Raw genomic sequence first — 13893 nt, 5'->3', positions numbered from 1 at the left:
GAACTTCCAAGAGGAAATCACCAAATCAATACCATTTACAATAGCCCCCAAGAAGATAAAATACTTAGGAATAAATCTAACCAGAGATGTAAAAGACCTATCCAAAGAAAACTACAAGACACTACTGCAAGAAACCAAAAGAGACCTACATAAGTGGAAAAACATACCTTGCTTGTAGTTAGGAAGACTCAACATTGTGAAAATGTCAGTTCTACCCAAAGCGATCTACAGACAGAATGCAATCCAGTTCCAAATTCCAATGGTATTTCTTAATGAGATGGAGAAACAAATCACCAACTTCATATGGAAAGGGAAGAGGCGCCAGGTAAGTAAAGCATTACTCAAGAAGAAGAGGCCTCACACTACCTGAATTTAGAACCTATTATACCGCTGTGGTAGTCAAAACAGCCTGGTACTTGTACAACAACAGATACTTAGACCAATGGAACAGAATTGAGAATCTAGACCTACATTCATCCACCTATGAGCAGCTGATATTTGACAAAGGCCCAAAGTCCATTAAATGGGGAAATGACAGTCTTTTTAACAAATGGTACTGACAAAACTGGACATCCGTCTGCAAAAAAATGAAACAAGACCCATACTCATACCATGCACAAAAGCTAGGATCACTATGAGTCGGAACCAACTCGATGGAGCCTAACAACAACAGCATGAGTAGGAATCGACTTGACGGCAATGGGTTTATTTGGGTTTGGATACTGATATCTGCAGCTTATTTGGAAGTTCATTAAAAAATTAGATGCTATAATTCAACTTTTCTGAATACTTGAAAACTTTCATAATAAAATAGTAGGTTAAGAAAAGCTATTTATGCTCATAAAAAATAAAGCGGAGAAGGGAGCAGGGAATGTTGGGCAGGGCTTGCACTGCTACTGAAACGTGATCCAGGAAGTGGCACCCAGAGTCTCTTCCTCCAACCTGTCTCTGACCCTTCCATGCTGCCCCACAGAAACACTGAATTTTTTTTAACCACGTTTAAAATACACCTCATGGGCGTTCATTATTCATTTACCAGTTACTTATTAAGCACACAGTCTGTGCCCAGCCCTGTGCCGGCAGAGAATAAAGAGACATGGTCCATGCCTTCGTGGTGTTTGCAATGCAGTGAGGCATGATCAGGGAGCCACTGTGTGATGAGTTAATTACGGAAGAAGCAAGGGGTGCCAGGGAAGTGGGTGGGGAACTCCAGACTGGGAATGATGGTCCCCACTTACTGAGCACTCGTGACATGCCAGGACCTGTTCAAGGCTTTTCATGTGGATTAATTCAGTTAATCCTCACACCCACACCGTAAGGTAGGAGCGGTATTGCTCCCATTTTACAGGTCAGAAAGCTGAGGCCGAGGGAAGTTAAATCTTGTGTCCATGATTATATGCAAAGGAGTGGCCGAGTGGGGATTCCAAATCCAGAGGTTTCTTCTGGAGCCCATGCCCTGAGCCAGGGGTCAGAAAACACTTTCTTTAAAGGGGCAGAGAGTAAACCTCTTCAACTTTGTAGGCCGCATACCTTCTCTGTCAAAACTGCTCAACTCTGCCATTTTGCACAAAGTATTCATAGACAGTAAGTAAACTGATAAGCTCAGTTTCAATAAAAAAGGTGACAGGACGGTTGTGGCCTGCGGGCTGTAGTGTGCCAGTCACTTCCCCAAAATACAACTTCTTAGACCCCAGGGGCTGGGTGGTGTTTGAGTTGGACCAAAAGGCAACAGAAGGAACCCTAATCCCTGACTGCCGTCTCCTGTGGAATTGTGGGGGTCAGTCAGCAAGGAATAAATGGATACTTTGAGGGCCAGGCCTCAAATTAACAATGAAAAACAGAGACGCACCCCTGGGTGCATTTAGCTGTCCCTTACCAAAGGAAGGTGGCAGAGAAGAAGGTGAAGACATGAAAAATACCCTGAACCCCACAAAAGAATTAATTATCATTAGTTCGGAGCCAGACTTAAATTGTCAGCAGCACTGTGCTTCTAAACTTTATGTGAATGTAGGAAGAGTCAAATTCAAAAGCTAGGATTTAACATGATTAATTTGGAAAAGGCTTAGTCGAAGAGAAGCTTCCTGCTTGGAACTTTGCTCTCTGGTCTCGGTCTCTTAAGGGCAAGAAGGCACTTGACTCAATTCTTGTTTCTGGGAAGGGTTGGACCCCAGAGCTCAGAGGGCAAACACAGCCGGGAATGTGCTGCCCCCAGTCTTAGGAGAATCAGTGCATGCTGAAAACTAAGAGTGCAAAGGGATTGCCAAGTGTTGGTGTTCCAGGCTGGTCCCAAGGACTGCGTGATTGAGGACAGCCACTGCAGGCTCTTCCTCACAGGGCTTGGGGCCACCATCTTTTTCTGAGGAGCCACCTCTCTCCTTCAGCCTTGACCAGGGTGCCTGTGAGATCATCACAGAACTGGTTTGAACAGAATATTTTAGGGGGAGAGAATCCCTTTCATGACAATGCATCTGCAAGGTGTTCATCAGTACTAGCCTCTCTGTGTCAACACAGCCGAATCAAGGAGGAAAACCCAGGACCAACCAGGCTGAATGTCTGCGTGAAGGTCTGTACGTTACCATCTGGACTGGGACAAGGCAATCCCCCACTTTTCCCACAGAATTAATCAGATCAACCCTTGCTTTGGTGTCACAGAGGCATGATTTGAAACACTACGTCTCTATGGACTACTACAAGTACTTTATTCTTGAGAAGGTATTTGGTGGTTGGGAACCATTTCCCAGTAGGCGGCTGCCACCCAGGGAACCGCAGGCAGAGAGAAGTGTTACAGCTGATTCCCTCTGTGACACAGCATAGCTTAGTGAGATGTGTTATGCTCCTGGGTCCCCAAAGAAGGGGTTGGCTGTTTAGAACATCCAGTGTCCTGTCACTAAACGATGACCTAACACACTGCTTGTGGAGACCCCCACATGTTCACATACACATTCCGTATAGGACAGGTCCCTGGTGAAACGGAAGCATGAGGTAGCACACCTTGTCAGAAGGACCCCAAATCACACCTATTCATGAGCCCCACAGAGTTTTCTAATGAAAATGATTGCACAAATCAACCTACCTCACCTTTCCTTCCCATGAACACAGGTGAGCTGTTCACCACCAGCAGAACAGTGTGCAGTGACTATGGGCTGTATCCCCAAAGCCTGGATGCCCGTAAGAGTTTCCAAGAGAATTTGTGAAAAATATATGCCAAAGTCACATCCCCAGAGCCCTTGCAGCCCAGACGGAGTGGATTTAGGATTTGTGCTTTCTCTAAGTCAGTGATTCTTCAACTTTGTTGTGTATCAGGATCAGCTGGAGGGCTTGTTAAACACAGATTGATGGGCCTCGCATCCCTAGATTTCAAATACAGTAGGCCTGGGGTACAGGAGCCCTGTTGGCCTAGTGGTTAAGGGCTGGGCTGCTAACTGAAAGGTCAGTGGTTCAAACCTATCAGCTGCTCCATGGGAGAAAGATGTGACAGTCTGATTCCATAAAGACTTACAGCCTTGGAAACCCTGTGGGGCAGTTGCACCCTGTCCTATAGGGCCGATCAACTTGACAGCAATGGGTAGGTGTGGGGTCGGGCCTGGGATTCTGCATTTCTTACAAGCTCCCAGGTGATTCTGATCTAGGTACCATAGTTTGAGAACTACTGCTCCAGGGCACACCCTTCTATTTCTGACACCTCGTGACCAGGTCAAAGACAGAATGGTGTCTTCTCTGCACTATGGACGGGATTCCATGATCTTTGTTGGCCAAGTCAGCCTCTTAATATTCTCTGCCTGCTCTGCCTAACACTGTAGCCACACATATGGCTCTTTAAATGTAAATTTAAATTAATTGAAGTTAAACAAGATGAAAAGTTTTGTTCCTTGGTTGCACTAGCCACATTTCAAGTGCTCCATAGCCTCGTGTCTAACCAAAGCCCCGTTGCCAGCAAGTGGATTCCAACTCATCATGCCTCAATAGGACAGAGTAGAACTGCCCCATAGGGTTTCCGAGGAGGGTCTGGTGGAGTCTAACTGCCGACCTTTTGGTTAGCAGCTGAGCTCTTAACCACTGGGCCACCAGGGCTCACACATGTGTCTAGCGGCTAACGTATTGGACAGTGCGGATGTAGAACATTCACATCATCACAGAAAGTTCTACTGGACAGAGCTGGTCTGTGTGATTTCCAAAACTTGTTTCTCTCTTTCTCTTGAAAGCATGGCTGTTAGCCCCATTGTGTTACAGTGAAAAACAAACAATCCTTTTACAAATACCAGAAACAGAGTTTTAACTCTTTGGATTTTCTTTTTCACTATAACAACCTTATCCACCTTTTCCTGTCAAGCTAGGAGGAAGGTCACAGACATGTTCATGCAAAAGAGATTTAAAAATCCATCCAAAATACTGCTCCCATCACCAATGTCATGAAATTCACCCGAAAAGTAGTATGAGTTCAAGAAAGGGGAAGTTCCCTGGAGGTCAAATCAACAGGGGAGTGTTTTGGGTGACAAGAACCATGCAGCACACAGTGGAGAATTAAAGTGGCCATGGGACAGTCCCAGATGGGGCATCATTGTGAGGGTAAAGGACAAGGACTGGGCTGAGAGTGGACCAAGACAAGGTCGTGCCTTCAGTATTTCAGGAAAGAGTACGTCCCTGATAACAAGCTGCAGAACGTGGGTGCTGGGGCTTCCCTTAGCTTTTCCAGCCTAGAGGAGGGATTTGGAATCAATGCTACTCGGAGTTGCCTGAGTGCCGTGTATTAAGCAGATGACTTTTTGAAGCCTCACTCTGTAATCCTTTGTTACAGATTCACCTGAATAGCAGGGGACTGATCTACTCTGTGGGCTTGCTCCTGGCCTCTGTTTTTTTCACGGTAGGTTTGCAGCTCTCTCCTCATTCCTGAGTTCACATGTTCGCCTCCCCTTGGGTTCTTTGGCTACAGCATTTGTTTGGACACCAGATGGGTTTGGCCTCCTGGTGAGTGGGAGGCACCGGCCTCCACATGTCCTGTCTTGTGTCTGTTTCTTTTAGAAGTGGATCCAACCAAACCACTAGGGAGCCTTTCTCCTTTTCTGAAAGGAAGCCAGCCCTCCTCTGGGAAGCTTGGCCCTGTCTCATGTCAAGCACAAATTGTTTATCAAAAGCAGAGGGGAGATTCCACTTTTTCTGCAAGGCTTGTCACAATAGGGTATATTCCAATTAATTGACTATTCCAGGTGGCTAAATAAAAATAAATAAACCCACAAAATACATGGATTTGACCAGTACTCAGAGATTAAAAATGTACTTAGTTTATTCACAGTGCATTTCTATGGCATTCCACTATCTTGGCAAATGCATTCATTTATATAATTTAATATTCCCAATTCAACTGACATATTTGGAGGGAACAAATTTCATACCAGCACATGGATGACCCACATGAAGTAGCCATTAATATACACGTATACTGTTGCATTTTCACACTAATAAGCACTGAGAAGCAATATGTTTTTTCCTTAATGTTTCAAGGAAATATTCATTGAATTACACCTGCATGTTGTTAACATAGATATGCCAGAGAATGAGAATTCAGAAGGGCAGGCAGAAAGCAAGAGAGGTAATTTAAGATCAGGGTATGAGTCAAATGTCAGAGTTTTTCAAAGTAAATATGCCTTACATAGAAACAAAAATCTACATAATTTGTTCTTTCATAGTTTAGGATGTTCTTCAGGTCTGGTATAATGTGGTCATAGCCAGCATTTGGAGCACTCACTGAATGCCAGGCACTGTACTGTTTTGCACATATCTTCCCATGTCTAGCTCACCATACCACCATGAGGTAGCCACTATTGTCTGTACCATTATACAGATGAACAGCTGAGGCCTTGAGAAGTTAAGTGATTCCTCTACATTAGCACCAAGAGTGGAGGAGCAAGCTGTCTGACATCAAGAGTCCACACTCATAACCACTGTGCTTGATCATCACTTCTCTTTATACTGTGCTATAGTCATAGAATCTATTGGAGATTTAGCCAAGCACTACCTGGGATGTTGAAATTGGGTTGTTGAAAGTAGGCTTGAGGAGGAAAACCATCGCAAACATTTTGAGTTTGAAGTACCTCTTGACACCCAAGGGAGAGGTCAAGAAAGACACTGGAAACATGAGCCCAGATGAAAGGTCCAGGATGGAGACACCAGATTATAGATGGTATTCAAAGCCATGCAATTGGATGAGATCGCCAAGAAGTGAGTGGTAGACAGAAAAGACAAGAGACCCAAGATCCAAGTCTTGGTATACTCCAATACTTAGAGGTCAGGATGGTGAGTAGCAGAGAAGGAGCAGCTAGAGAGGTAGAAGGAAAGCCAGGAGAGTGTGGTGGCCTGGAAGACAAGTGAAGAACGGGTGTCAAGGTGGAGGGAGTGACCAGCTGTGTCAAATACTGCTGATGGCTGAAATGAGCCCTGAGTGATGGCTGTTAGATTTAGAAATGCAAAGTCATTGGTGCTCTTAATAAGGCTGTTTTTTGTGGAGCGATGGGGCTAGAAGATTGAGTGGAGAAGGTTAACAGAGAATGGAAGGAGCAAAATCGGAGACAGCTTGTACTTACAACTCTTTCAAGTTATCTTTCTGTAAAGGAAGGAAAGAAATGGAAATCAAGAAAAAGAGTGGTTGTTTAAGATGAGAGAAATAAGAGCATTCTTATATGCCAGTTGTAATAATCCAGTGTTTGGCGGGGAGCAGGTATAGATTAAAGAGAGGGGAGAAGTGCTGGAACAGTGAGGGGAGACGGGACCAAGTTCACAGTGGAGGAGTTGGCCATACCGGGGCCCTCATTAATAGAGGAGGTGGGGGTCAATGTGGTGCTCCGAGCTCGGGAAAACAGGAACAAGTTCGTGAGCTGAGAGTGAGGGCGAGAAGGGAGCATTGGAGGTTTAAAAAAACAGGAGAGTTGTGAAATCGTCATCTAGGAAAGTGAGAGAGAGAGGGCATGAGGGAAGTATACCATGATTGCCAGAGAGCCTTGATGACCACTTAAGGCTTGCGGTCCTGAATTTAGAGTCAGACTGGTCAGCATGGCTGGGCATTCCCTCCAGCCTCATTCAGCTGCATGGATGCAGGCATGGGGTAGAGGAAGAGCTGGCTTGAACCCAAGGGTTCAGCCTTGCTCAACCAAACAAGGATGACAAGGCTAGAAGGGGCCAGGGACTGAGGTGGATGCCAGGGAGTGATTGCTGGTGGGATTTAAGCAGGACACCAGGTGGGTGAAGCACTGTGAGACAGTGGTCACCAGTGAATTGTCAGCTGTAGGGGTTTCACAGGATTGTTGGAGCTGGTGTACCAGAGGGAGTGAGGTGGAAAGACAGAGATGGTGGTCAGAAAGTCAGATGTTTGACAGTGAGATTCCAGAGATGTTTCTGTTATTAATAATGGCAAGATCTAGGCTGCAGGGTTGTCCAGTAGAACTTCTATGAGGATGGAAATGGCCTGTATCTGTGCTGTCCAACAGGGTAATGTGGCTAGTGTAACTGCTAATGCAACTTAAATTTATTTTAATTAATTTGTATTTGAATCACCACATGCAGCTAGCGGACCCCATACTGGACAGCTTGTCCTGGGGCGTGACCTTGGGCATGAGTGGCTGAGGTAGGGAGGAGGACCAGCACTTGAGAGAACAAGATGCTAGATATTGAAATCACTAAGAACGGTGACAGAGTGGTGCAGAGTGTGGCCACGAGCAGGCACTCAGAATCTCCAGGGAGTGGGGTCTGCCCAGGATTGGAGGGTAGACTGCAGTCAGGAGGGAGGGAGAGTGACAATCGAAAGACTTAGATTCCAAATCCAGTGTTTATAGGGAGGAGAGGAGGAAAGTGGTTTGGAAGCACCGATGAGGAGGAAAGAGGAAGACTTTCTTGCCTCCAGGGTAGGAATGTGGAAGAGGAGTATCCACACCTGAGAGGGTTGTGGGGAAACATTTCCCCCAGGGAGAGCCAGATGGAGAATGGAATGTTTCCAAAGATGGTGGGCGTGGGGAGGGTGGAGGAGAACAGGTGATGCCAGGCCTAGAGGGTGTGGGGACTAGATTCTGGGTGAGTGGTGGCTGCTGTACTACAGTTATTAATCCCATCACTTTTAATTTTTTAAGTCATTTCTCTCAACCAGTAGCTCCAACTCTCACTCTCCTTGATTTTGACCATTCACAATCTGAAAGATGGGTTTTGTGGCCTCAGAGAGAATGGCGCCCTGCCCACCGTCCGCCTGGCTGGCCCTTTCCCTGAGCTGCCCCCCACCATCGGGCTGTGGCTGCCCCTCCCAGTACCGCCTCTGACTCCGGGCTCTGTTGTTGCAGGTATTTGGTGTCCACTTGAACAAGTGGCAGCTGGACAGGAAGCTCGGTTGTGTGTGTCTTTTCCTATATGGCGTGTTCCTGTGCTTCTCCATCATGACGGAGTTCAACGTGTTCACCTTTGTGAACTTGCCCATGTGCGGGGACCACTGATCCACCGGCAGTCTGCCCAGGCCTGCTCCTTCTCTCTGTGCAATATGAGACCCGGCCACACCGAGTCACATGACCTGGGCCAGGCGTCAGTCAGTCTCTGCCATGCTGTCCTTAGGCCTCCACTCCTGTTGGGGGCAGTGGCTCCCCGCCTCATCCCTCGCTCCTTGGGTCCTACGTCCCACCAGCCCGCTCGCCTGCCCACCCCTCCTGACTCCTCCATATGAAGACTTCCAACATCCACGTGACTTTTCAATCTCCATTTTTGAACAGTGACTGAAATTCTAGAAAAACTGGCTGCTAACTGGCCCAAGCCAGGCACAACTTGTTACAATTCCTCCTCCTTTTTTAAGTTATTTGATGGAAGACTAATCTAATTTATGACCTGAGACTGTCGAAGAAGTAGAGAGGAGAGGGTGCATTGGTTGTAAGGGAGTGTTTGGGATTTTGTTTTGTTTTGAGGTGATTCCTTAGGTTACTGGGTTTGGGGGTTGCTTTGTTTTGCGGGTCCCTCCTTTTTTTTCCTTTCCTTCCAGAGATCAAGAGCTTCTGTTACATCTTCTTTCACTGGGCTCTGGATTAGTCCATGATCCAAAGGTTGCCTGCAGTGTCTCCTGGAATTGATCTCAGGCACACTGGAACATGCCTGGACTTAGTGCTTACTGAAGCAACAGATGGGCAAGGCCCCCAGGAACATGCATGACATTTTAGAGCCGAGGATGCCTCTAAAGCCCTGTGGGAGCTACCAGGGGCCCCCTAGTAGGGGGGCACGAGGTTTCCAAGGAAGAAGACCACTTCCGACATGTCCATTACAACCATCACTTCTCACTAGGTTCTTTCTAGTTTTTCAAGCAATAGTTCCAGCTTGCCCAAGGCCTTTGACGAGGGGGCTTGGTTAAACTATCCATCCATGAGGCACCAGGCAGTCAACGTAGAAGCTTCCCCAACTTTGAGTCCCTAAGATGTGTTCTTGTTGCTTGGCATTTCGGGTGACGGGGGTAACCCAGAAGCTACCACTGCTTTCCGTGAAGGAGTTATAGACACTGGTTTCTTGAAAAGGGGAGAAGCGCACTTTGCACAGACATCGTCGATAAAGCCCCAATTTGCCGCTCAGTATCAAATACACTGGACCCTGAAGGCTGGCTCTTGGGCAAATGTCCTTCCTTACAGGACACCACAGCCAAGCTGACCTGTCTCCACCCCTTCCCTCCTGGAGGGATGGCAAGGGAAGAAGACCAGAAAACTGATACCTTTGAAGCCACAGGATAAACACAGACTTGCTCAAGGGCGTAAGTTATTGTGAACATTTTTGCCAATCACCACTCAATAGCTTTGCTAGATTTTGTATGATGCTGAATTAATATGCAGACTAATTCCACTGAATTGAGATACACCCATGCTTGTTACACTGTATTTATTGAAACTGTGGATTCTTGCCCGTGCAGTCCCTCATATTTACTTTCAACACTGACCACTTCTCATCCATCGGTATGGTTTTTCCCGTCCCTTGTACACACTCTGGTATGAATTGTAAAAACAACCTGCTACGAATTGGTTGAATGTTTCTGTCTGTGGTGCAAACTGAGACCAGCGTTAGTCCATGGGGCACCCGCCCAGTGGAGGGACCAGAGAGGAAATCACCAATTTGGGCTTTCAGAGCTAGGACACACTTACTGAGTCTGTTGCACATTTTGCACTGGTTTATGGCGATTGTTTTCTTTGGACGGATAGTGTAAAATAAACTTCTCTGTTCTGTATTCTTCCTCGAGCGAGCACATTACTTTCTCTCCTGGGGTGCTGAGGATTATGCTTGGAAAGTAAAATGATTGTGCACTTGCTGTGTGGCCAGGTATTTGCACTGTGTTTCTGGGTTGACTCACCTAGAAAGCTGGTAAGTGCTTGGCAAAGTACAAGTGTCAAGTGGCAAATGGTGGGGCTCTTCTAAATCTTCAAGGGACTGTGGGCCTGTTGTCCTGTAGAACACACATGACTTGTGTTAGGAATCCTTTCTTTCAGCTGTCCACGGCAGGAAGAGGATCCCAGTACTAAGGGGGATGTTCACCTATGTTCAGCTTCTCCTCCATCCTGTCTTCTTTTACTAGTTTTCCATCATGAAAATTAAGACTTCCCCAAAGCTGATTCCATAGAAGAGACGGTAACACGTAGTTGTAATAAGCCATGTTCTTATCCTATCTGACTCTCAAGAAATAAAATACTGGACCTAAAAGTAGACCCAAGTTAGCAAGCAAGCCAGTGTCCACCTGAAATTCAACACAATTCATTTAGACCATAGGAATCAGAAGGAAAATAGCTGCTCATTCACAGCCCTGACTGTCTTTAACTATTTTAAAAATATATTCCTGGGGGTTGGGACAATACAAGGGCCTTAGCTTTGTTTTGAGTGTTCATTACTCAAAATATTAGAGCATATTACCCCTATGTTTGTGCATTTTACAGATATATCCTGGTCAGGGGACAGGGTATTTCCATTATGCTGAATGGTGCGTACAAAGCATAAGATACTTTTATATTAAGTATTTTGTTATACTTAATTATTTTATTCTTAGTCCTAAGCAAAGACATTTGATAAGAATCTTGGTTTTTTTGTTTGATAGGTGAACATACTTTCTGTGAAATCTTTAGAAACTGTAGTCCCATGCTAAATTCCTCAAGGAGAACATTCTGGAGCAAGGTAGTTTCCGTATTTCATGCATAATGACTGCCAGCCTAGGAGCTGTGGGTTTCCTTTCTGAAGTGAGAATTGAGCCTATCTGTGCAGATGATGCAACAGAAAGTATAAAAAGAGCAGCCACCTGCGACTGGGTCTGGAATTGTTGGTTGAGAGCATGGTTCTAAATGAGCTAGCTGTCCGGTAGTACAAAATTGCTGATAGTGCTATTTGCAATGCTTCCGCCGTACTGGGTTTTGAGAGGGGCTTGGATGATTGAGGGAAGAACTTTTTTCAATATCTCACACCTAACAATATCACTAGAGAAACCCTTGCACTTACTTTCTGTGATGTGCTAGTGTCGGCCCCCGGGCTGTGGTCTCATCCACAAGTTGAACGTTGCATGTCTTCTAGAAGGAAAGAGGCATCCTGGGCTCTGGGGAGCTTGCTTCTCCTCTGGAGCACATCCTACTTGACACCACAAGGAGAGACCACAAGAACGTCCTCTTTTTCTGGAAATGTGTGCCCAGCTTGGCTGGGCTTGCCAAGGGTCACCGCCAGTAAGCAAGCCCGTCAAAAGACATGGCCTCTGGCACTCTGAGAGACCACCAGGGAATGTTTCCAGACACACTGGAAAGATGGCTTCTGACCCATCCCAAAGGAAAGTGCCAGCCCTGCCTTTTAAGGTATATTTTGTAGGTATTATGTTTGGTGTTTACATCCAGAAAGACCTAGGGTGGAGGAGAGATGAGTGAGGGTTGTTTGTTATGTTTTCCTAGGTCTTTTGCTTCCGATACGTGTACTTCGCAGTCATAAATATGCATGATAGCAATTTGAGGCTGTGCATATCAGAACAGCAAATTTGTATTCATTTTAAACGCTCAGGCTTCTAAGAACAGCCTAAATGTTTAAAAAGAGAAAAAGAGAGAAGTGATAATATTGTAAAATCCACACCATTCTCAACTGTGATATATGAAATAGGACTAACATCTAACTTACAATAAATGTAATCAAAAGTAGCCTTGGAATTTTAACTAATTGTTGATGAAAATATGCAAATTGTAAGAAAAAAACAGAAGTGTGAAATTTGTGATGGCAATGTTACGTTTTCCAAGATTTATTTATTTTTACCGTTTCAAAATAGGATAACTATCCCATTCATAGGATAACTATTCATCACTCTGACCTGTTGTGAACAACTGTCTTTAATCAGATGGGTCATTTCTATGTTGGATTTTGTGTTGTCTCATACTAATTAATGAGTCTCATTTATGTTAACGTACTCTGGAAGGACTGCTCAATACACACACACGCACACACATGCACACACACACACACACACACACACACAGTCTGACACTAAACTGTGTATGAAAACAATCCAATTGATCTTTGGAGCAATTCTAAACTCCCAGCTGCCTGTTGTCATACAATTGCAGAAATGAGGTGGACTCAGCAGACTATTTAAATAAAAAGCTGTGTGCTCATTGCCTCATTGTCCAGAGATGTGAGTTATTGTGAAGATTCTGAGGAAGCCAGGAGCACAGCCCTGGACTCGGGGAGAGGCATGTGTCCTGCCCCTGGACTGATTTCACGTCAGACTTATGCTTAGTTCCACCTAAATCTTACTAGTGGACACAAGGCGCTTATTCCTCAGTAAGGTATACCCCGTAGTCCCATTAAATTAAGAAGTTTTTACTAAACCTGAATTTAGCAAACACTCTTGACAAGTTGTCGAGATTTCAAACATAGTAAGTAACCGTAGTTAACACTCGTTTTGTTTTTGATCTTTCTTTTTGCAACAGGTAGGGGGAGAGGAAAAACTTAAGATTATAATTTGGGCATATATGCCATGGGGGGGATTCTGCTTCAACTCATTTACATAAAGCTATGGATATATACCTAAATTATGTTTCTTTTTTGGATAACTTCCAGTTTTTCCTATTAAGAGATTAATTTGGTAATGTTACATCTTCTGATTTGCTGGGACAATTGATCCAGTAACTGATTCCAGAAAACTTCACACAGAAACTTGGAATGAAATGCAACACGAGGACTTTCAGGATCCTTATGGTTGTTTTTTGGGTACTTTTGAGCAGGAAGCCTACAGCTCATTGTTAAGAAGAGATGCACTCGTGTGCAAAGGTGCTTTCAGCATAAAACTAATATTTTTTTTCGTTATTGCAGGAAAAATGTGTGCTAAGTTTCATATCTTTAATTTTGAGGTGGTAAGTCAGATGTTTCATCTGTCTCCCAGGATTGATGAGGGACGATTTGTTTTTGAAATGCTAGCAACTGAACCTGTACTCTGTTCGGCTGTCATTGCTCTAGCCAGCGATGGGCGTGAACCAAAATTCCTACTGCTTTCTTTCTGCTGGTTACAGGTTGCTAACATACAAGTTCTAGTGTATCTAAGGAGCCCTGGTGGTGTAGTGGTTAAGAGCTTGGCTGCTAACCAAAAGGTTGGCAGTTCAAATCCACCAGCCGCTGCTTGGAAACCCAATGGGGCAGCGCTACTCTGCCCTGTAGGGTGGCTGTGAGTTGGAACTGACTTGACAGCACCTAACAACAACAACAAGCATATCTAAAAATTTTCTGTCACAGCAGGTGGAATTGTTCCCTCCAGTTGCTTAAAACTTAAAGATTCAATCCAACTTCCCATATGAAACAATTTGTTTACCTGCAATTATTCATCCAATTGTCTAAACTAGTGGTTCTCAAACTAAGTATGCATCCAGATCACCTGGAGATTTATTAAAA

The 13893-nt window shown here is 44.9% G+C and overlaps 1 protein-coding gene across 1 annotated transcript in view; it reads left to right on the top strand.

Moving 5' to 3' along the window:
- SLC24A3 (solute carrier family 24 member 3) overlaps positions 1-8468 on the top strand; it is a 658266-nt gene extending 649798 nt beyond the window's left edge. The window contains exons 16-17 of the mRNA XM_004376430.2: positions 4796-4861; positions 8319-8468. Coding sequence (XP_004376487.2) covers positions 4796-4861; positions 8319-8468 — 216 coding nt within the window. The remainder of the gene's footprint in view (positions 1-4795; positions 4862-8318) is intronic.
- Positions 8469-13893: the final 5425 nt, after the last annotated feature.

Source organism: Trichechus manatus, unplaced genomic scaffold (assembly GCF_000243295.1).
Source record: "Trichechus manatus latirostris isolate Lorelei unplaced genomic scaffold, TriManLat1.0 scaffold00042, whole genome shotgun sequence".
NCBI classification, from domain to species: Eukaryota; Metazoa; Chordata; class Mammalia; order Sirenia; family Trichechidae; genus Trichechus; species Trichechus manatus.
The sequence above is the reverse complement of the archived record's forward strand: the minus strand, read 5'-3'. Positions and strand labels throughout refer to the sequence as shown.